This window comes from Leuciscus leuciscus (genome assembly GCF_965113295.1).
Source record: "Leuciscus leuciscus genome assembly, chromosome: 22".
In the NCBI taxonomy this organism is placed as follows: Eukaryota; Metazoa; Chordata; class Actinopteri; order Cypriniformes; family Leuciscidae; genus Leuciscus; species Leuciscus leuciscus.
In genome coordinates, this window is record NC_138746.1 from 24,624,967 (window position 1) to 24,650,559 (window position 25,593).

The 25,593-nt window shown below is 38.0% G+C and overlaps 1 protein-coding gene across 1 annotated transcript; it reads left to right on the plus strand.

Moving 5' to 3' along the window:
* Positions 1-165: 165 nt before the first annotated feature.
* slc25a28 (solute carrier family 25 member 28) lies at positions 166-12,173 on the plus strand. Its single transcript, XM_082153702.1, has 4 exons — positions 166-681; positions 6,294-6,522; positions 8,629-8,685; positions 10,588-12,173. Exons 1-4 carry the CDS (start codon positions 316-318, stop codon positions 11,124-11,126), a joined length of 1,191 nt encoding a protein of 396 aa, XP_082009828.1. The 5' UTR covers positions 166-315; the 3' UTR covers positions 11,127-12,173.
* The last annotated feature ends 13,420 nt before the right edge of the window (positions 12,174-25,593 follow it).

A 25,593-nucleotide genomic window follows, 5' to 3' on the forward strand; every position in this document is an offset into this window, starting at 1 on the left:
ATATATATATATATATATATATATATATATATATATATGCTTATGAATACTGCATGCGCATGTGTGGTGTGTGTGTACCTAGCTGCTTTCGCTATGTTATGTCACTGCGCGCGTTCTGTTTTGAATGGCAACGGCTTCTACCAATCACAGAGCAGGACAGGGTGAGAGGGCGTTTCCGTTTCCCTCCGCGAGTCCGCGGCCTGTTCTGTCGGTCACCTCCTGCTGCGCAGTTCTCGCTGAACGAGACGCGTCCTCTCCCCGGTGCGCAGGCGGGAGAGGCCTGAACGGAACGCGTAAACATCGGGCGTGGGACGCATGATTTTAAAGGACAGGGTGCTGCAAATGGAAGCGGATGGTTTTATGCGCAGGCGGCGGATGACAGCGGACACATCGGGCGGCGATGCCGCGGTGGCCGGAGCTTCAGCGGGCGCGGAGATACACTGGCTCGGCGGCAGGTTCTGGGGTGTTTCGGAAAGTCTCGTTGGCACTTTGACACCTCGGTTAGCAGCAGAACCGGAGCTTCATGTTGGACATGTCTATGGCTCCCAAGAGGCCACTGATCTCTCGGAACCGGACTATGAGGGTTTGCCCCAGGGCGCCTCCACCAGCACGCACATGTTGGCAGGAGCAGTGGCAGGAATCATGGAGCATTGCCTGATGTTCCCTATTGATTGTGTGAAGGTAAATAAATGAGAGATGAGAGTTTTATAAAGAATTTAAAAAAGAAAACGAATTCATTAACATGTCTGATGTGACCAGCAGGCCCTTGAAAGATCCAGCAAGGTCGAGTTAGTTTCCCTGTGATCTCCTCTGTATTTTACAGACTACATACTTTTCAGACAGTCATTTCCCTCACGCCCTTTCTCAGATTTTAGTTTTTGTACTTTTAAACTTTACTACTGCACTTCACCGTCCTTGCGGTTATTAATGGTAATGCTCATTTGTAGTTCTGTAATCTCTTAAACATCAAGATCTGTCTGGACTAATCTGGTAATAACTAGCTAAAGTCCCTAGCATGTAATTCCAGCAGCAACTTGCCTCTTTTTTTGTTGTTGTAATATGATTGCATCCTGTGGTTGGGAGTGTTTGTAGTACCTTTCTTTCAACGAGGTGTCATTATGAAACATGAGAAGATTAGAAGGTCACACGTGGCTCCGCTCTTAAACCACATGACCATGTTGACGCTGCTCTAGGCTAGTGCGCATGCGCATTGATTCCGCTGTATTTTTAGTTCAAATATGGTCTGTATTTAGATTATTTTTGTCTTTTAAGTTAAAGGTTACAATAGAGACAGTACATTAACTAAATATCTATTTATTTAATATATGCACCACAGCAGATCTGTGATATGCTCTAGTTCTATGACTAGACCGATATCAGAATGCATAGGGCTGAGTTTAAAAGTATCGATTTATCGATTTTAATAAATTCTGATTTTGATGATCCCATGTGGAATAGATCTTAAGCAGTTTTCATTTGATAAATGTACACAACTTTGTAGCGTGCCTCCCATTCAATACATCGCAGTAAACTTAGTTAATTTTGCAATGAAACAAAGTCTCAGCTTTCAAATTCTGTCCATTTTATCACAAAATTTCAACAATAAATATTATGTGGCGCTCTTTAATGTGGCGTGGCAGATCGCTGTAGAGCCAGCCTTAGTTCAAGCGGCAAACTGATCATCTCTTCCTCTTTACTACAAGTTATAGCATGAAATTAACTTGAATGAACAAGTTATAATATAATCGCTCAGTCAGTCAATAAAATCAATCCAAAACTTTACATTTAACTTACAAAAGCCATTTATGTCCATAAACTTGGTAGTCAGCTAGAAAAATGAAGTCTATGGAGAAGCATTTTTATAAATGTAAGCATTATATATTCATTAGGCTATATTTTTTACTTAACCTGTTCTAAAGTATATACAGTAGCCTAATGTAGGCTATGTTTGAAGAAATCTGTCATGAAAACAAGTTTTTATGACAGCCACCAATTAAGTGTTTATATTTAAAAAAAACTAATTGGAGAAGAAACATAATTATGTCATTAAATGTATTATTCTAACGTCGTTGTTATACAACGTTTTCTTTTTATTATTATTATTATATATTTTTATATATATACAACTGTACCTGATTTATAGGTCTATCTACATGAATCAATATCAAATTCATTTGTACTCAGAATTGAATTCAATCAAAAGCTTGGGAATCAAAATCAAATTGAATCAAATCATGAAATTTGTGGCATTACCCAGCCCTAATTCCTTCTCTAAAACCATTGTTTCCCTGAACAGGACACTGTCATTTGTCACGTCATATGTAATGGAAGCTGCTTTGCAGGAAAACTATAAGGCTACATTCACACTGCGAGCCTTAGTGCTGAATTACGATTTATTGATTTTTTTGTATAGCTGTTGACGTTGTTTCATATGTGCTCAATATCAGATTCCAGTGCGAAAAGATAATGGTCCTGGACTGACTGGGTGGGTTAAATCTGACTCCCATGAATTGTGATGAATGTTGATCTAGCGTGATGTAAAAGTTGGATGAATTCTGATTTGACTGTTCAGACTGAGGTCGCATTGCAAAACATCTGACCTGTATCAGATTTAGGACCACTAAAGCCTTGTTCAGACGGTCAGTCCAAATCCGATTTGTGTGCATATCCGATTGGAATCCGCTCATATTTAGCAAGTATAAATGTAAAAAAAATCACACAAAATGCAATTGATATTTACGAATCTGTTTCGAGCTACATTCATATATGGTTTGAAATCTTTTTCAAATTGCATTTCTGGAAATCCATTTCAGTCTGAGCACTCTAATGGGAAGTTTGTCACTTTATCACGCCATGTAAAGCGTACACGTCAGACGCTGTTATAGTAAACATGCTGAAAGTCGCTGCAGAAACAAGGTTGTGTTGTCACAAAGTGCTGGTCTAGCAGAAAGTGATGTTTATATTGGAGACATGCTGAATTTTAAGACTGGCGGAGATGACAGAAGGGAATAAAGCCGCGCATACCAGCCTGATATCTTTCTGCCACTGCCTCAGAAGACGTTGTAGTCCAGGGCGGGCGGCGACTACACATTGTCATGTTGTAAATAAGACAACATCTGTATTGCACACCCCTCCACATTGCTGTTGTTGTTGTTTTTGGCGTATGGCGTATGCAAGGTCATTGCTGTAGAAACCATTGCAGATATTCCGGAAAATGAAAGTGCACCACGGGACATGCAAATCAGACCCAAACAGTTTCGATACACAGTCTGGACAGTCAATAATTTAGACCAGGTACATAAACAATCAGATTTGGACTGACAGTCTGTAAACATAGCCATATGGAAGTGGTCCAAAACTTTGAAATTGAAAAGATGAGATTTGATGTGGTTTGTGCCATTCATACTGTTAGGAAAAGCAGATATGAGTCGCATATGAGCAAAAAACTCTGATTTGGGCCGGGTTTACCTGCAGTCTGAAGTGAGCCTGCGAATGCACTGATCAGGATGCCTTTGGCAAGCTCTAAGGAAGCTGCTTTGAGTGTTCAGCTGCTCTTGTCAGGATAATGTGAAGGGTTCTTTACAGACGAAGACACTTTATCATGTCTTTTACAGCTGTTCTCTCCTAAATTAGCCAGTCCAGATTGTGAATCTAGAAAACACAAATCTGTTTTGCATATTTGAACATGTATTTTTTTTTGTAACCCTAAATATAAATATTTGCCATAGCCTACATGTTGGGCTTTTTTCCTCAAATTTTCATATGCTCAGAATGCCACAATGCTCCAACTGCCACACATTTTACAAAAATGTAAAATTCTCTTCACCTCTTCATCTACCGATCAGAGATCACGTATTATGGTGCAGTCAGTTTTTAATATATCAATCTATCAAATCAAGTTCGCGCCACTTTTTTTTTGTTGGATGAATATCTTAATTTTGAAACATGTTAGTAGTAAAATTGGTTGTAGTATTTTCCTGTTAAATTTGTTTTGGTCTGTGTCTCTTTGCAAAACATGTAAATTCCAAGCTGAGGTTGATTCACACCAGTATGAGTCACTGGGGAAGGTAAACGTAGAAGGATTTACACTTGAGTCAAAGGTTAAGTTTAAATCACTGAACACACAGGGTCAGGGTGGCACACTGCACATTGGCCCTGTTTAGAGAAGAGAATTAGAACAAAGTGTAGAACACTGAAGTAATATATATTATTTGCAAGCGCAGATGAAATTGGTTAGTTACTTTAATTTGTACAGATCTACTTTCTTTTTAAACCAATATTATGTATTCACCTTTTTTGAAAGTTGCTTTGTTTATCAAATGTGAGTTGTGAATCTAAACACACACAAAAAAAAAAAAGTATGCTTCACTATAATAACAGAAAATTAATATAAAAAAAAAATCAGTAATCACAAATGACTAAAAACGTATGGAAGGGAATTCTTTTTGAAAATGGACTTAATCTTAGTACGCTGTTTCTTAATGGAAATGAAATATTTTCCTTTGTTGTAATAAAAGATCAGTTCTTTGTTTTGCAAGGTTTCAGATCTAATCTCTGTACTTTCGTCTATTTTGCAATCCTGAGCATTTCAAGAGAAATCTTGGAACTTCCTGTCGGAGGTTGCAGTTCCTCACTCCCCTGTCATGAGGAACTGGTTTAAGATATGATTTACGCACATTTATTGGCAAATATAATTATTTCCCGGGCCTTTTATAATGGAAGTACTGTTTCCTTACAGGTATAAAACTACTCATGCAACCATTGTTGCCATCTCAAATTTCCCCACATTGCAGCTGCTGTTCTGAACTAATATTTTCAGCTACTCTAAATCTGACCATGTCAATACAAACATGACTTTTGTGGCAGTCTAAAGTTCACAACGTAAACCTACTAAACATGTGCATGGCTGCTTCCAACATTTAGTTTTCTTCCTGTTGAAAGCCAGTGTTTCTGCTTCAGTGTTTCAGTCATCTTCAGGCACTGATTTGCATCCATGTTTCTGATGTACATCAGGTGATACAGTAGCGCTGCAGGAAAAGAGGATTAGTTTGATTAAGTCCCTGTGTGACCTTATTGCTTCAAACTTCGGTTCTGATCTACAGATCCAATGACTCAGCATTGTAATGCATTGTTTGCAAGGCTGATTCAATCATGTTTGTTTTATTTTTTGCGGTCTACAGTTTTTATGGTCTATTTAAAATGTATTTACATAAATTGTAAACCTTATACGTACTTAATTTAACGCACAATTTTTTTGTGTGTGTTGGATTGATATCACTTTTTTGCAGGCCTGAGATAATAAATTACAAATAAATAAGGACATTTTGGGACACTTGCCCTCAGGGCCGTCGCTAGAAGGGAAGAAAGATGGTGGCGATATCGGGGCCCCTGGCTTTCGTGGGGCCCCCGTGATTTCAACCGAAGGGGGAATATACTCTCCCCCACCGGAATGCAATTCTAACCAAGGGGAATCACCACCAACCTATAAAATTATACAAATCCTGCTGATTTAAATGTCAGCAAGGTAGTATTTTGCCCGATTTTAAACTCTGAATTGAATTCACAAAAAAAGAGAAGTAAACAGTCAGTACTAAAATAAGGAGGAGCAGCACAAATAAATAAAATAGAATAAAGATACAAATAAAATAAACTGCTTTAATTTTTTTTTTTTTTTTAAGGTAGGTCTAACAGTAGTATTGAATCAAGACATTTTAAAGAAATGTAATAAGGAATCAAATGTAAAATACTGTATGGTCTTCCCTGAATAAACTAAATACATTAATCCTTGCAATTAAGGTTACAAAAGTTAGTCATTCAAGAGCAGCACGTCATTAATGTCCTTCTAACAATGAAAGACAGGGTTATTATTAGGCTGCTGTCACTTTAAGACCGAATGCACGGATCCAATATACTGTTACACGTGCAGTTACACAACTGTTTACATTCACTTGCAACAAAACTGACTGTTTATGTGCATACTCGTCAAGACAGTGGTTTTGTGCGTATACATTTGGCCTTGATAGAGTCCATCAAGGGATTGTAATAACATTGAAATTATTTATAAATTGTAGATGTATTATTTCCAGCTATTTTTGCAGATTAAATATATCATATATTGTATAATGTATGTATGAAAAGAAGTTGCTAAAAACTTTTTATTTTTGCGTGGGACAAATAAAGTATCAGCAGGTCTGACTTAAAAATCTACATTTCTAATATTTCTATATCCACATTAAACTAATACGTTAATCTACATTCCGGGCTTGTAAGTAAACAATTGTTCTTTGTTGCAGACACGCATGCAGAGCCTTCAGCCAGAGCCAGCTGCCCGCTACCGTAACGTGATGGACGCTCTGCGGCAAATCGTGAGGACAGAGGGAATCTGGAGGCCAATCAGGGGCCTGAATGTTACAGCTGTAGGGGCGGGGCCTGCCCACGCACTTTACTTCGCCTGTTATGAAAGGTTGAAAAAGGTCCTCAGTGATATCATCCATCCAGGAGCAAACAGTCATTTGGCGAACGGTACCAGTTTTCCCGCCCATCAGCACTGCTGATTTCCTCTTACCTGCACACCCACAATTCTAGACTGTTAGTTGGCATGCATTTCTACGTAGGGCAGTCAGTAAACGTGTTAAGTTGAGGTCTTTTTTTTGCTTTTTCATAAGGCCTTTTCAAATGAACTGTATTCACATATTAGATCCATTGGTAGTGCCCAAAGTAACTAAACTGACCTGCTATATGTCCATATAATGAAAAGTGTTCATTATAAAGCTTAAATTATGGATAGTAATGGAACACTAGTTTATTGATAAGTGATTGATTTATATTGTGTTATTGCATTTATCAAATTGTGTTGTAGTGGATATTTAGACTTAGGGTGCTTTCACACTAGCACTTTTGATGCACACCCGACTGATGTCGAACTCTGGTTTGGAACGGGCAATCGAACCAACTGTGAAAGCATCCTTAGGGCCAGATTTACTAAACAGAGCAAATTAACATGTGGCTGCAATCTAATAAAAGCACCAGTGGGAGTGGAAAGTTCTGCAGGATATCTTCTGAGAGTGTGCAAATTCAGTCATGTCAGGTGCAAAATCTGTTAATTTCTCCCAAAAATAAAAACAAAAACTTGTCATCAGTACTCACTCTCATGTCGTTCCAAACCCATAAGACTTTCGTTCATCTTCGAAGTGCAAATGAAGAAATTTTATTAAAAGATTGCACAACTAATGACTATATGAATCGAGCGGTTTAGTTGCAAATTTTTCGAAGATACATGATCACTTTATATGATGAACAGATTGAATTTATTCACACATAAACATTGATCAGCGAATATAAACAGAAGCTCAACCGTACTTAATGCGTGAGAACAAACCTCACTGGTTCTTGCGAAAGCTCAAACGTGATGCGTAACACGAGAATGAACCTCATTGGTTCTCGCACGTCAAGCGAACACGCTTGAGCTTCCGTTAACCACAATTGGTGATGTGTGAGTTGATGAATGTCATATGTGAATAAAAGCCTAAATTCAATCTGTTCATCACATAAAGCGAATCGAGTCTCTTCAGAAAATGTGGACTAAACCGCTCAATTTATATGAATTAGTTTTACAATCTCTTTACCAACTTTTTGAAGAGTCAAATGGTAGTTGCGTAGCTGTCAATGGAGAGACAGAAAGCTCTCAGATTTCATCAAAACGATCTTCATTTGTGTTCCGAAGATAAACAAAAATCTTACGGGTTTGGAACTACATGAGGGTGAGAGTTAATTTTTGGATGAACTAACCATTTAATACATGCTTTTTGGGGGGGTTTAAATAAATAATGGTGATAATACCAGAAAATTGACTACCGCAAGCCTTAGCAAATCACATTGCATAATTCTTTTAAATACTCTCTGCCCATAAATGTAGCTGTCTGACATGGAAACTCCTACGTATGCATATGCAATAAGGTCAGCACAAGTATAACTGTGTCCACGGCTTTTCATCAGCTACGGTATCCTGACGGTAGTTTTTTTTAACGGCAAAAGAGGCTTTGTGCCGGCGCAAGCTGTTAGTAAATCTCGGCCTTAGACTCAACATTGCGGAGCTCATGGTAAAAGTCATTGTTGGTGTTGCTGTGTCTCTTTTCTTTCTCTTTCCTCCAGGTCAGGGTGAAAGGGTGGTAAGTAACTGCTGGCATATTACCGTTTACCAGTAGAATACACAGAAAAGGGATACAAATAATTATTTTGCATCATATTATTATTATTTTTGGATCATGATTTGCAGGAAAATGCCTCATGTCCTGTTAGCATCTCTGTATTTTGTATTCTCAGAAGTAGCAGCGGCAGTTTTTGCTTTTTACCGTAAAACAGACACGATGAGTGAAGTAATTGCCTGTATTCTGAACAAAAGACTCTTTCTTTCCTGACTCCACATTTCCCCAGAGTTTATCCAGTCAATCCTTAATCTCTCTGTTAAATCATGGGGGGTATTTGGTGGCTGTTCAGTTTTTTGAACAGTTTTTGTTTGACTGTGATCTGATCCATCTGAAGATCTGATTGTTGTATTTTGATTCCTGTGACTGTCCACTGTGTGCATGCCCTAATTTTGGTGCTAATGTCTGAGGGTCTGTGTTACAGGGACAGCTGGATGTGTTGCCACATTGCTTCATGATGCTGCCATGAATCCAGCTGAAGGTATATTAGCTTTAATCTTCACTTTATTTACTATTACACTTAATTTCTATTAAAAAGTCTTTAATATATACTGCCATTCAAAAGTTTGGGTCAGTAAGATTTTATTTTCTGGTAGGTATACTTTTATTCTGTAAAGATGCATTAAAATTGATCAAATGTGACACTTAAGACAATTATAATGTTACAAAATATTTGTATTTAAAATAAATACTGTTCTTTTGAACATTCTATTCATCAAAGATTCCTGAAAAACGGTTTACACAAAAATATTAAGCAGCACAACTGTTTTTAATAATAATTTTATTAGAGATGCACCGATGTGTTGCCCGGCGATATTTATCGGTCGATTTTTTAGATTTTGATCAATTTAAAACCATCAGCTATAGCATGAAAAAGTTGTATAATGTCTGTTTCATAATACAAAATTTTTCTCTGGGTAAAATACGTTTTTTTTTTCATGAAAGTTTATCCTTTGCACATGTTTTTAAGCCTTGTGAAATATTCAAGCGCAAGATAATGTAAAAGAGCACTCAATTCCACTTAATTATGCTCATTTGATTAAACAACAAAAGACAAAAAAAGCACACTATTCTTAACCAAATAACTTTATATATTTAATCTATATAATGAGTAATATATATTACATTTGATTACTTAATTTCTGTACCTGAAAACTACTGTTTGACCTTCCTGAAAAGCACTGTTTATTTGTATTTATGAATTTATGTTGGCCTTTTGAATGTTAAATGGATCCAATCCATGTTCAATTGAAATTATTTAATGATGCAGCAATAAAATAGATAGTACAGCTTAATGGCTGCTAATTTAAAACATGATCAAAACACTAATCTACTTTAATGACAAAAGTTCAAATAAGAGAGCAAGTGACAAATATCGGAATCAGCCAATAGTTTATTAAAATCGGTATCGGCAAAAAAAATCCTATCGGTGCATCCCTAATTATAATTTATATATATAGCCTTAATGTGCATATTTTCAAGACACTTTCAAAAACATTTAAAAATGTTAATGACCCCAGACTTTTGAATGGTAGTATGTTTATTGCTCTTCTTTTCATCTGTATCTAGTTTACATTGATACTTTTTTTTTTACTTGTATGGGTCCTTTTCTTTTACTGTTGGATTTATTTCATGTCATGGCAATAATATTTTTGGGGCACATACCATGGTAGGAGAAAAAGATAGAAAGGAGAAAGATGCTTTCTGCAACCAGATGATGTAGCAAATTGTCCCATGCTAATTAGTAGGACTGCGACTGCTTATTTTGACAACTAGTCTATTTATTTTTTTGTTAAAAAAAACTTTTTTCTGTATTTTATAAAAAATTTAATCAAATAAAATATCTTTATTCCACAAAATTCTCCTCCAAATAATGCACAAATTGTGCAGCAAACCTTAACCTCCCAGCCAGGAGGTGGCAGAAAAGATCTAAATTCACTACAAAACTCTCTCTCTCCCTTAAAAAAAAACACACATTTTCAAAAGACAGCCTTGTGAGAGCAGGTTGGCCTTGCTCTAATTAACAGCTGTGCGATGTTGAAACGGTAGCATTAGCCGAAATCCCCCAGTGGCCCGAGTCTCAGTCAGACTGTAGCGTCTGTTTCTGCACTCTTGAGGCTCAAGGTTAACAGCGCAGGTGCCAGACTAAGACCTTGCGTAGACACCTGCTCTCCTTCTGGTCTGTTCCCAGCAGACCGCTTGACTGTAGGTCACGCAGGAGGCTCGTTTGATCCGCTCGCGTCCGGATGAAACGGACATTTCTCCTTTGATGGGCCTTACTGTATTTCAATCACGACCTGACTTGTTCACGCACTTGATTAACGTCCCCCTTCCTGTCCTCTTTTGTTTCCTGTCTGGACTGCGATGACCTCCCCTTGTTCAGTGGTGAAGCAGAGGATGCAGATGTATAACTCGCCATACCGTGGCGTCCTGGACTGTATGCGCTGCGTGTGGCAGCGGGAGGGGATGTTGGCCTTTTATCGCAGTTACACTACGCAGCTCACCATGAATGTGCCCTTCCAGGCTTTGCACTTCATGACCTACGAATACCTGCAAGAGCTGTTGAACCCCCAAAGACAATACCACCCCTCGTCCCACATGGTGTCGGGCGCGCTGGCGGGCGCAATCGCCGCCGCCGCCACGACGCCACTGGACGTTTGCAAGACGCTGCTGAACACGCAGGAGTCTCTGGCTCTCGATTCTGTCAGCCAGGGCGGAAGACACATCTCAGGCCTCGGCCATGCCTTCCGGACTGTCTACAGGCTTGGCGGCCTGCCCGCTTACTTCAAAGGCGTTCAGGCCAGGGTCATATACCAGATGCCCTCGACCGCCATCAGCTGGTCCGTCTACGAGTTCTTCAAGTACATTATCACCAAACACCAGCACGAGAAGCGCAGGATCCAGAGGGACGGAGAGAAGTAACCGGCAAGACCCTGGCATAACCAACCTGATAAGCACTCGAGCTGCAAATGGACTGATTTAATAAATGATACGCACATATAGAGTCGAAACACTCATGTCTGTTTACTTCTTTTCATTCAGCATTTAATACTTTCCTGTATAATTCAGCTAATAATCATGACCTAAGTTTTCACTGTGACAGCTCCAAAAAAAAAAACCCATCTTTGTGAGTCCCACAAGAGGGCATCAGAGGCCTCTTCAGACTTGATATGCTAATGAGGGGGCGGTCCTTTAAATGTGTGGGTGGACATCAGAATCTCTAGACTTCTCCAATTCCTTTTTTTTTTTCATCTAAACAGTACCCACAAGAGTAAACCTGAAACAATTTTTTTTAATATACCCAGCCAAAACCAATGCGCACAATTAAAGACGTATCTGTACATTCAATTTGGAATTTTAAATGTCATTTAAATCATTGTTTATGGCAGAATGTAGACCTGTACAGTAATTTATTGCCTTCTCTGGATGAATAGCACTCAGAGGTAATGAAAGATATATGTTAGAGGTATTTTTGTAGTATTTGGCTGTGGCATTTCGTCAGCACTTGTGGGGAATGCTCATGCAGTTGTTCCAAAGTTTTGAGGCGGAGATCACTGCCCCTCCACAACTTCTAAAAATAGTTTTGAGGTCTCTAGGGGACGCCCGCATAGATCTGAATGAGAGCTTTAGAAAGACACACAGTCCTTTCTGCCCAGCATTAGTAATATCTAGTCAACAATGCCTTACACATGCAGATCACATGGCCTGAGTGTCATTTAAATCAGATTCTTTATCTATTGAAGTCCTTCCGAGTAATTAAATGAATATGAATTTGTTTGAGTTATTTCTTGATGGACACTAGAATGTCATTTGGTTTGCTCTTAACTGAATTTGAGCTCTTGTTTTTGAAAGTTTCTGCTGAAACTATGGAGTTTTATTGACAGCAGTCTGACTGCCCCCGTTTCATTTTGTTCCTCAGCTTCCAATAAATTCGCAGTGCAGGAAATTCCTTGGCATGCATAAAGCTGATGTCTGTGTGATTTCAATTATTTATCTGTAAACTAATTTAAGTTGGGAGTTAAATTAATTTTTTATTTTTATTTTTTTGACTGGTTTGTATATAAAAAAATTGCACTCATTATATCATTCAGAAGTTTGGGGTTGGTATAATTTATGTTTTTGAAAGAAGTCTATTATGCTCAACGAGGCTACATGTATTAGATGAAAAATACAGTAAAAATAGTTATATTCTGAAATATTATTGCAAACTAAATGAATGATTTTCTATTTAAATGTTATTTATTCCTTTATCCACATGATCCTTCAGAAATCATTATCTAATATACTGATTTACTGCTCAAGAAATATGTATATCAAGAGGTATGTATAATGTAAAGAATATATATAATATAAAACTGGTTAACATTAAGAAACATCCACCCATAGTGGTTACAATGGAAAACAATTCACCTAGAACAGTATAGTCCCAGTACTTAAAAGATGAATTTAGACACCTTTGGAGCTCAAATGTCTCATTTTTGGCTTTTTAAATCTTCTGGAACTGTTTGTACCATTTATTTCCAAGTGCATTACTGTATATTCATAAGTGTTAACATTCCTACTTGGATGCTCATAAGTTAGTAATTACCTCCTGAAAAGCTATCCAGTATATTTAGATACATGTGGCCTAATTCCTCTGTGTGGATTGTGGAATTCCTCTGCTGGTGTCCTCGGGAATGAAGGAGCAGCACCTCTTAAGCAGGAAGAGTTGAAAGATCTCTGTTGGTGGCAAATTCAGTGTTTGGTCTAAGACGCAGGTGCACATGTGACCTCTGACTTCAAGTTTCCGAACAATTGCCAGGGGTGTACATGGAGGAGCTCTCACTTTACCTGCTAATGTCTGGACAAGAGGGTTAAATGTTTCTTTTTTTTTTATGAGACTGCATCTAATGTGGCGCTAAAAGTATTTGGACACTTAAACAACACAGTTTCTCAGTCTTTTTGTGTGTGTGTGTGTGTGTGTGTGTGTGTGTGTGTGTGTGTGTGTGTGTGTGTGTGTGTGTGTGTGTGTGTGTGTGTGTGTGTTTTGCTGTCAAGCACCTGGTGCCAAGGTAAGTTTTTAGAAGATGTATGAAGTCAGTTCCTCTCAAGTTTGCACATGTGTAATTAATTTAATAATTACTAGTATATATTAACCACTAACTTTTGACAATCACAAAGTGTGTGAGTGTGTTAGAATTTTGTATTTATATATAATCAAGACAAGACATTTATAATGTTACAAATGATATCTATTTCAAATAAAGGCTGTTCATTGTTCTAAGAATCCTGAAAAAAAAAGTAACATGAGATTTGATTTTACTCCAAAATATGAATCAGCAAAAACTATTTTCAACATTGACAATCAGAACCAATATTAATAATTGAGCACCAAATCAGCACATTAGAATTATTTCTGAAGGATCATGTGACACTGAAGACTGGAGATACAGCTTTGACATCACAGTAATTAATTATGATTGTATATGTTGTTTATGGTTTATAACAGTGGTCTTTCTTTAATGTTTTTCCTTGAAAATGTTTAAAATCCCTATTGGTTTGATATTTTACATATAATGCATTTTTTAAGTGTATATATTATTTTAAAACCTGCCACAATAATGTCCTAATGATGTAACAGGTAGGTAACAGCATGCCGCTGATGATGGGGTTAAAAAAATCCTCCCTTTTCTCTAAAGCTATGAGAGAGAGCAGATGACAGACGAAGAACCATCAGTCCCGCTCCTGAGAGCCGAAGGCTCAGCCGGCTGAACGTGAACTTGACTGTCAGTCTGCCAGGTGGAAGAGCTGGACTGTAATGGAGACGCACATGGATGTCACTGTGAGTTAGACCTGATTCAAATGCCTAAGGCAAGGGAAAAAGAGTCAAATGATCTCAATGCAATTTTGTACTTGGTTTCAATTCAACTGTAAACTGTAGATTATTAATCTGGATGCTCTTGCACAGTTTATTTTCTGGGACTAATCATACAATGACAAGGTGATGTTGACTTTAGTCTGCCATTTCTTAGAACTGATCAAATTTGAATACAAACCTGACATGGAAATCAGGTCTGGAGTTTCTATCCTTGGATGCCTCAGTGAATACACAGGTCTAACGTCAGTCATAACCAGTGTGTTCACTTTATATTGTCCTGTTTGCACAAAAAAACACACACATTGCAGGACATTGAATTATTTGCTTTCGGAAAGAATCCATATCCATCAGACATATTTGTTCTCCCTTTTAAAGTAATACTGGATTTAATGAGAACATTGGGTATCATTGAAAAATATGTACGAAGTTTGATTCAAAAAAACAAAATCTGGGTGATTTTGCTGCTGGTTCCGTTTGCAGGTGCAAGATGCTATTTTTTTATACAGTCTTCATTCTCTACTCCAGACGTATATCTTGTCAGGTAGACATCTGTTCAAACAGGGAGTGTTAATGAACACTCTTTGAATGTCTGAGAGTGTGTGATGGTGTGTTTCACCCCACCCTAGCTTTCGTTTATGTCTCTCCTCCCATCCGTGTCGCGGGTGGCTCGCACAAGCTTGCCCACAATGGTGCTGATGAGCTTCCTCTGCAGAGTCTGTAGGGGATTATGAGGAGGTGTTTATGGTTCCTGATCCATCCACTGATCGGCCCTTCGCAGTTCTTTAAGGAGTCAGAGATGGTGAATGAGGTATTTGTTGGGAATTAGGTGATGTTATTGTTGTTTTAGAACATGTGCCTGGGCTGATGTTTGATCAGCTGAGTCAGAGAGAGACATGGAGTAGTTTCCTAAGTGGGAGAATGTGAGAGAGTGTGTGTTGCTTTAGTTGTTGGACTGCTGACAGACAGTGGAGTGTTTGCTTTTTCTTCGAACTCTAATAAAGAGCCCTCACGGCCAGGTAGAGGATATGTCTCATGAGACACTTGTTTGTTTGGGATGTTCTCCATCGATTTACCACACACACACATTAACGTAGTTATGTATTGCATTTGATGCTCAGCATTTCTGCATGCAAGATTCCGATCAATCAAACCAATGACCCAATTGGTGTTACTAGCACCATGGCTGTTTGAGACACAACTGTATATACCCTTGGACTTGATTTCTTTATGCCTTTATGATTATAAAATATGAAATGATTATTTATCAGTCTCTGGATTGTTCTGCAGTGAAGCTCTATTTGGTTGTATTCTTCCCCACAATTGTTCAGAGATGTTGAGATCAACCTATGACTCGGGCAAAAATATCACAAAAGCATTGCCCTGTATACCTGGTATCAAGATGCCTTTCAGGAGATCGGTTCACTCTAAAACTCTAAATACAGGTCCGGACTGCTTTCGTAGTGTAAACGCTCATGTGGTCGAATGCGTTCGAAACAGCCATAAAAGACCGCCTTCTCTCCACCTACTGACCTAATAATGACCTAATATTCCCCTGAAAGTTATAGCCTATTTATGCTTGAGTAGAAGTACAATAAAATAGCATGCCCACTTGGCATGCTTTTTTTTATTGCATTTTTCCCCCAATCACATATACAGTCATGTGTAAAAGAAAGGACACCCTTTTGAATTCTATGGTTTACGTATCAGGAGGACATAATAAAAAATCTTCTGGTCTTTGGCAGGTCTTAAAATTAGGTAAATACAACCTCAGATGAACAACAACACATGACATATTACACAGTGTCATTATTTGTTTAACACACACTTTGTCAAAATGGAAAAGCCATGTGTGACAAACTAAGTACACCCTTACTGCTTCCATAGGAATTAAGAGGGTAAGTAGCAGTCAGGCCATTCTAAACAAATGCCTTTGATTAATTGATCATCAGCAAGTGTGACCAACTCTATAAAAGCAGAAGTTTTGGCAGTTTGCTGGTCTGTAGCATTCAGGTGTGTGTTAACAATGCCAGGGAGAAAATACATCAGCAATGATCTTAGAGCAGCAATTTCTTGCTGCACATCAATCTGAAAAGGGTTGTACGGCCATTTCCAAACAATTTGAAGTCCATCTTTCTACAGTGAGGAAGATAATTCAAACATTCAAGACAGTTGCCAATCTTCCCAGAAGTGGACGTCCCAGCAAATTCACGCCAAGGTCAGACCGTGCACTGCTCAGAGAAACTGCAAAAAACTCAAGAGCTACATCTCAGGCTCTACAGGCCTCAGTTGACATGTTAAATGTTAAAGTTCATGACCGTACAATTAGAAAAAGACTCTACAATTATGGCTTGTTTGGAAGGGTTGCCAGGAGAAAGCTTCTTCTCTCTAAAAAGAACATGGCAGCACAGCTTAAGTTTGCAAAGTTGCATCTGAATAAACCTCAAGACTTCTGGAACTATGTCCTCTGGACAGACGAGACCAAAGTGGAGATGTTTGGCCCTAATGCACTGCACCACGTTTGCCAAAAACCCATCAACACAAACACCTCATTTCAACTGTCAAGCACGCTGATGGAAGGGTGATGATTTGGGCTTGTTTTGTAGCCACAGGACCAGGGCACCTTACAGTCAACCTGAGTCAACCATGAACTCCTCTGTAAACTAAAGTATTCTAGAGTCAAATATGAGGCCATCTGTCCGACAGTTAAAGCTTGGGTGAAACTGCATCATGCAAAGGGACAACAATCCCAAACACACAGGCAAATCTACTGCAGAATGGCTGGATAGGAAAAGAACCAAGGTGTTGCACTGGCCCAGTCAAAGTCCAGACCTAAACTCAAAATGCTGTGGCAGAACCTTAAGAGAGCAGTGCATAAACAAATGCCCACAAACCTCAATGAACTGCAGCAACACTAAAAAAAAGTGGGCCAAAATTCCTCCCCAACGATATGAGATACTGATAAAGTCATATAAAAAATGATTACTTCATGTTATTGCTTCTAAAGATGTCTCTACAAGCTATTGAATCATGGGGTGTAGTTTGTGACACATAGCTTCTCCATTTTGGCTTTATTTTATTTTTTTATTACACGGTTTAATATGTTATGTGTTGTTGTTTATCTGAGGTTTTAATTCATTTTAAAACCTGCTATAGACCAGATACATAAAACAGAAGGGTGTACTTTCTTTTTCACTTGACTGTATAGCAATCATCATAAAATAGTTCTACATTGAAAGCTTAAACACAAAAAATTCACCCTTAGAAAACCGTTTTTAAATTGGACATTGCGTTACAAAGGAAACGTTATTTTACATGATTTTAGCAGCTCAGTTTTGGTGGTCTTAACTTCAGATTTGGAACACAAATTGTTTTCCTTCTGCAATAATCTGCTGAGGATTTTCTTTAAAAAGAGACCAACCTTAGGTCTGTGTTAAAGTGAAATAATGTGTGAATATAAAAGAGCATTCATGAATTACAATCATTTGAATTCAGATCTATGCTCAAAAAGGTGACAGTATCTATTAAGTATCAAATGTAAAGTGAAGCTAAGAAAACTTTTAGTGATAGTTCCCTTACAATTAGTTTTCATAGCTTTCTTATGCTTTGGAAAGTAAAACTTGTTTGTTTTGTTCCAACTGGATCATTGAGTGAGTGAGTCATTGCAAAAAATTGGATCAAAAGAATGATTCATATTACATTTTGGAGCGGCTCTCTTTTTTTCCAGTTTGAAATAACAATGAACGGCATGTTTTTATTAAATGTTGTGCAGTAAAAAAGTACAATATTATGCTTTGTTTGGAATGTAGTAAAGTAAAACTTGAGATTGGGTCCGACGAAGCAGAGCGTTGTTAAAGTGTCCTTATTATGGCATTTTATTTTAAAGGTTCCTAATTTTGCTTTGGAGGTCTCCTATAGGGTTAAATGCATTCAAGGTTAAAAACTTTGATATTCCTCATAATATACACATCACATAATTTCTTAAAGGTGCTCTAAGTGATGCCGGGAGTGTTGACATTCGAATTGTTGTCAAACAAAACGGAGGCTAGCTAGACCCTCCCTCCTCCTCATCCCGTCTCCTCCCTCCTCCCCTCCCTTCCGGCATAAAGGAAAGTCAAAGTAATCACGGAAAACAAAGTTAAGTTTTATTGATACTTCATTCAATGTGTAATGTCACCAAGTTAGATAAATGCTTTTATATATTGCAGAACAGAATGCAGAAGAAGAGAAACATTGTCTTAAAATCGTTTCGCCACCTGAGGTTATAACTATAACGTTAGCTCCCATACAAGGACGCAATAATAGCAAGATAACGTTAGCTTCGCGTTTCCCAGTGAGCATAAACAAATTTAGTCAAAGTTGTCAATAGCCTATAAATGAACATTCAAATCCATAACAAACAGTGGATGAAAATAACCATTCACACAAATTGTCGCCCTACTGTGAATTTGCTTGATCATTTACAATAGAGATTGATCGCTAGCTGCTAGAAACATATATGTTGTATTCACCAAAGCTAACGCTGACTGCATAGTTCTAGCTAATTACATTCTTGTGTTGGTTTGGCGAACATGAACGTCAGTTTAGAAAGAAAGATGGATTTACCTGTTCTGAAAAAACAGAGCAACTGAATGTCGGATCGGAAGCCCTTTTGCCGGCGGAGTTCTCGCCACCTTTCGAGGGTTTTTCCGATGTAAATTCGGGACTTCGCGCGTTCCTTATCCTTGTCCCTTATCCTTGTCCCTCTTCTTTGCAATTTGTTCATCGGAACATCGTCTCTTTGGTCATGTGTCGGCCATAATTCAAACTTCCCTCTTCATGCTTCTCTCTCCTCCACACACCCCCTTCATGTGCACGCGCACTAACCTCCAAACCACACCCCTCAAATACTTCTTGTCGGTGATTGGCTGGAGCACTGTTGTTGTGTTTCGTGGTGCGGGTGAGCCCAAAATGTTTTTGTTGCCGTTTGTGGAGCCTGTGGTGTCTACAGAGACCGCGTTTTTTTTACAGTGTGTTCAGGGGACAGGCAGCTAGCGCATAGTGAGGAGATGTTTGCTGTATGTGACAAAAAAAATGTTGGCCTAAAAAATGCGTGACATCACTTAGAGCACCTTTAATGAGTCTGAAAATGGTTAGTTGGAAGATTCAGTCTCTCTAAACCCCTTCATTCCGGGAGCCTCCTCTGCTCTGATTGGTCAGACGGCCCAGTCTGTTGTGACTGGTCTTCCGCTTACAGCGTGTGTCAGAAACTAAATGCCTTTTACCATATCTGAATTTCATCTCCAGAGGCTTCCTTAGCACTTGTATAGGCATCACAGTGTTACGAACAGGAACGATGGACAGTTTTTCAGTAGCACTGTTTCAGTGTGTCCTCATTCTTTTGTAATGCATGCAAAGTGGATTTGCATCACTAAAATCCCAACTTCTCAACATGCTGACAGCACGAACCAGACTCTGCCAGTTTCAGCTACAACTACAGTGTTTGAGGATGGCTTAAAGTAGACGTTGTTTGTTGGCAGCCAATTTGTTATATTGTTACGAAGGCATGTAACGGGAAGTCAGACTGGAATTGCTGATGACTCGTTTCAGCAGTTCAAAATCGTTTCTTTCTTTAGGAGACAATAGGGGCATTCGCACCGAAGGAACGTTTTCATGGTTCCTATAACTATTCAACCCGATCTCACGGGAAAACGTACAAATTCTACGAGGTGGCTTATTCGTACGAATTCATACGACCTGACTCGTACGAATTAGTACGATTTTTGCAAAATCGTACATATTTTACGAATTTGCCAATTCGTATGAATTCATACGAATGACCTACCCCTGACCCCGCCCCTAAACCTACCCATCACGTGGGTTTAGACAAATCGTACAAATTCGTATGAGTGAGGTCGTACGAATTAGTACGAATTAGCCAACTTTTTATCATTCGTACGAATTCGTACGAATTGGTCGTGAGATAGCGTTGAACTATTGGCAGAAGTACATGCTTTTTGGCACGTTCGCACCACAGGAACTAAGAATGGTTATAGTTATAGGAACACCTTTTGAGTGGACTAAAGTAGCTTCTACTTTAGACCAGGGTCTAACTCAGCACAATAGGAATCAGCTGAGGGTAACGCATTACAAGTAACACGAGTTAGGTAATCAGATTACTTTTTTTCAAGTAACATATTTCTTTTAAATCGACTTTTTCAAATAGTGTAAGTAATACAAGTTACTTTGTTTTCCCATATATTGACTGATAGCTCTCCTGTCACTATGTTGAGAGAAACTGGGAATGCTGAGCAGCATAGGTGTTGTTTCCACTGTGTGAACATGATGGTTATTGTAGCTCTAGACTAAATGTGAGCGTACATTTACTCATCACTTTGTCATCATGTTAGTTCACAGTGCATTAACTAATGTTAACAAATACAACCTTGATTTTAATGTTTCATGTTAACTATAGGTAGTTAACTAATGTTAACTAATAAACCTTCTTGTAAAGTGTTACCACTTTCTTTGTTTAACAGTTCTATCTAATAACGCATTAGACAGGACTGTTAAACAGATCGCAAACAAATGAAGATGGAGAATGGGAGCGCTGTGTGCTCAGGCTCTGCCGTTCTCAGCGCCATCAAACTAAAAGTGTTGCACAACAACCAGAGCGGCAGAGCTTACGTCACTTCAGATTTCCTACTGGCGGTGCAAATGCAACCAGAAAAATGGCCCTAGGTGAAAATGTAGTTCTCAAGGGACCGTCCTGGTGGCTAGTTCCTATATCTGAGTTCCTATAACTACCCGGTGCAAAAGCCCCTAAACTTTATTTGTTGTGCACTTTGATCTTTAAACCTGTGCAGACTTTGCACTGCAATTGGATCTGTCAGATTCACAAATGAATCATTTACCGTGATGTTTGAATTGTTTCAAACAAGTCAGTGAAAAGGTAATGGCTCAAAAGAATGATTTGTTCATATATTGCTTTCTTCAGTTCCAAATAATAACAAAAAAAGTATGTTTTCCTGAAATGCAGTGCAGTAAAAAAGACGCTTTTGAACGTAGCAAAAATGCTCAGATAAAGTACAGATACTTAAAAATAATTGCTCCTTAATGTTCACCATTGGCAAGGAATATGTGATTGTTTGAGAAGGAAGCCTCTCACCTGAAATCAGGCCAATTACACAGGTGTGATATGAAGTTTGCCTTGCCTGAGGCTGTCTTTATATCTGAAGTTAACACATTGTCATATAATTTGAACTGACAGCTGCTCTTTTTGGCCACCTTAACATTAACCAGAGCCTTCTTTGCCATTCAAATTATCCACACCAGCCATCTTGCAACAACCTTTACCAACATTCAAGGAACAGGATTTCCAGCTGTGATTTATACTAATTGGTCTTGTGCTTTGCCTTTACAGAATGATGTGTTTGTGCATTGGTTGACCCCGGAGACCTGATCGTGACTGTGAGACCACTTGACTGTGAACTTTGACGTGGTGGTCATCTTCATGTGGCCTTTTGCAGAGGTCTCCACCTTTGTGTCTCTGTAAACACACACAGTCTTACCTAATCTAAACTATTTAGTCTGGCAGTGAAATCCTCTCAGCATCAGTGCTATTATGCAAAGAATGACTCCTCTTCGGAAGCTAGAGCCATTTTATTAAAGATAATACTAGGACTGCCAAGTTACAAAACAGCAAATATATACTACCGTTCCAAAATTTGTTGTCTTTTATTCAGCTGGGATGCATTAAATAGATCCAAGGTGACAGTAAAGACATTTATTAATGTAACAAAAGATTTCTATTTCAAATGAAAGCTGTTCTTTTGAACTTGCCATTCATCAAAGAATTATGAAAAAAAATGATCACGATGAGCAGCACAGCTGTTTTCAACATTGATAATAATAAGGATCATGTGACACTGAAGACTGGAGTAATGATGCTGAAAATTCAGCTTTGCTATCACAGGAATAAATTGCCTTTTAAATATATAGAAAACCGCTATTTCACAATATTTCACAATATTACTGTTTTACTGTAAATGTGATTATGCCCTCTGTATATATGATTGATTTGATGTCCATTATTTATTTGGATTGCCTCTTTTTTTCTCTCTTTAATGGTGGGCGATGTTTCGGCTAGGACGCTCAGGTAGGTATAGGATAAATGTTCTTTTTCTATTTTCTTTTCTTTCTTTCTTTTTTTGGACATTAACAGACCACAAAAGCCTTGATCTTGTTTTTAGTTATAGCACCACTTAGCAGTCATGGTGAAAGGCGTATGATTAATCAGAGAGACGCACTTATAGTTTTGACAGCAGTAACTGGCAGGCCTGCAGGCTTTGAGGAAGCTCTTGTGTTTACCCAGTTTTCCATCACAGATCTGCTTTCAGACCCTCACACAACTCCATTTGTTTTCATTCCCTACAGCAGACACCTCCCCTCTTCAATCCATCTCGCTGACGAACAAGAGTTATCTTCTTTCTCTTTTGCAGGAGTCTTGAAAGTCCTCACTGCTTGTGAAAATGACTGACTTGTGTCACTGGACCTGGTTTTTGTATTCACCGCTATTTTTTGTCCCCCGCTGACGCTCATAAATATGGAGGATGATAGGAAAAAGTCACATGACTGAAACATCAGTCTGAATAGGTCAAATTTCAATCACAGTGAATATTATTTTCATTTTCAATTCAGTTCCTTTTAACTGAATTTTTCTTATAGAACCATAAAAAAAAATTTTTTTTAAAAAGTGTGCATTTCCGAATATAACAAGGTTGTCACAAAACATTTTTAAAAGGAATTTATTTATTTATTTTGGGGGGGTGTGCGTGTGTGTGTGTGTGTGTGTGTGTGTGTGTGTGTGTGTGTGTGTGTGTGTGTGTGTGTGTGTGTGTGTGTGTGTTAAATTTTATTCATTTATTTAATTTGTATAATAATTTATCACAATGGAAAACCAAATCCGATTGATATACCAGAAATTACTTTAATTTATATGATTAAAATTGTATTAGTTAATTATTTAAATGATTAAATATTTGAACTCCAAACTTACTTGGTTAAAATAATGTAGTGTTTCGTAGCAATAAATAACTATTTTGCAAGGCTGTTAGCACAAATTTACGATGAGCCTAATAGTTTAAGAATAGCCTATATTTGTTGAGCTTAGTATCTTGTTGAGATTGCCAGTATTTTTGGGTTATAATATATGTTTTTAGAGTAGCTGCTGGATAATGTTCAGCTCTCATGTTAAATGTGATGGGTGAGAGGCAGTCTTTCCTTTGGCAAGGTTTTTGATCATATCTTCCTTCTTTCACAGAGAGCGTGTTTTGGATAGACAGTATGGCGCCCAGTTGCTTCTGTGTACATTACAGACAGACGTGAAGCTCTCAGCTGAGAGGGGAGACCTATGCTGGATCTGGATATACAGAGCTGATCTGCTGAAGAATCCCATTGTCTGGCTTCCCGTGAGTGGTGAGCGGTTCCCAGGACTTGCCTTGTCTAAATAAGCCATGACAGAGTGGACTCCCTCCTGCAATAGCCTCTCTGACTCACTTATCTCTGGCAGACGCACTCTCAACACAAACCAGTGCCGGCTCTCTGTCACACAGCCTAATCTGTAATGTCATGGTTCACTGAAACACTCCCACTCTCTCCGAAAACTGGCACTACCTTCTTCAGCTCTCTGATGATCCAGTACAATTAATACAATACTGTTCAAAAGTTGAAGTTTCAAATTTTATTTAATTTTTTAAATAATGTACAAAAATATATTAAAAACTGTCATATTTTGAAATATTATTGTATTATTGTTTAAAATAACTGTTTTAGTTTAATATATTTCAAAATGTAATTTATTCCTGTGATGGTATCATTATTACTCCAGTCTTCAGTGCGGATTTGCTGCTCAAGAAACATTTCTTATTATTATCAATGTTGAAATCAGGTGTGCTGCTTATCATGATCATTTTTGCCACAATTCTTTGATGAACAACAAGTTCAAAAGAACAGCTTTTATTTTAAATATAAATGTTTTTTAACTTTGTAAATATCTTTGCTGACGTTTTTGATTAATTTTAATGCATCTTTGCTGAATAAAATAATTAATTTGAAAGAAATGTGTAAAACTTAGTGTATACAGGGTGCAGAGAAATCAGCACAATATGTGCATAACACGTTACGCAAAATAAAAACCAATTTTTTTGTGTTAACTACAGTTATGTCAGATATTCATTTAAAATAATGTAGATTTTTAGAGACTGGAAATCAACATTTAGTCTAAGTAGCCCCAAAAAGTGTTGGCCAGCACTTAATGTAGGAATATCATTGCATTAGATAACAACATATACATTTATATTTAAGCATTTAAGCTATGGAAGTGTTTATGCATCAGAGAAAAAAAATAATAATAATAATTGTGACTTTTTTGTGATATGCACACATACATATATATGATATATCACAAATGTGACCTTATTTCTCATAATTGTTTAATCTCACATTGTGACTTAGTTTAATACTTTGATATATCCCAAGGGTAGCATGTACAGGTTAAAAAAAATTAACGGTCCTAGTACTGAGCCTTGTGGTACTCCATACCAAACTTGTGATCAATACCTCTTCGTTTCCTGCTACAAACTAGTCAGAAAACGGTCCGATAAGTACGATTTGAACCATGCCAATGCGATTTCACTAATGCCAACATAACTTTCGAGCCTATTCAAAAGAATGTTGTGGTCGATGGTATCAAATGCAGCACTAAGGTCCAGTAAAACTCATAGAGAGATGCAACCACGATAGGATGATAAATCCTGACTGGAAATTCATGAAGTCATTATGCTGTGTTTTTGGGAAATGTTAGGACATTTATTTGTCATTGATTTAGCCTCTGTATCAAATAAATAATTAGGGTTGTGTTTGTTTTCTTCTAAAAGTGTCGACAATTAAGCAGATTTAGCAATAAGTCTGTTACATTATACAAGCCACACGTGCAAACAAGCTCACACAATCTCAACTCTCTCTCCCTTTTGTTGTGTGCCTAAGCTGATGTTTTGGAAACATAATCTATAGGTCATAGCCCCTCAGCGTGTGCACCTGCATATGGAAGAGGGTATTGACAGCCCAGGTAGAGTAAAACCCCTTGACAACATGCACCTTAAAAAAGAGAAAGCAGCAATATCCTAGAATCCTCCAATGATACTGTTACACTGCTTTACAGAATCTCTGTTGACAGACAGCCTGTCTCGTCCCATGTCTATTAGCCTGTAGGCATGAGACTTTATCCAAACTGCAGTTCTGTTTGTTCACACACCAGTAGTCAAATACTTTTCTATTATACTGTTGACAATCAGAAGACAGTGAATAATTTCGGTGAATATTAAGATTTAACTTGACAAATTCATTTATAAGTCACACTCTAACACTCGCACGATACTTACCGGCTGAGATGGGCACATGACAAGTCTTCATTTTGACAGATTACCTGAAGCTTTGTGGCTCTGTGAGTCAGGCAAAAACCCTGAAAGCTGTTTGAAAACACACCTGCCCTGCCTT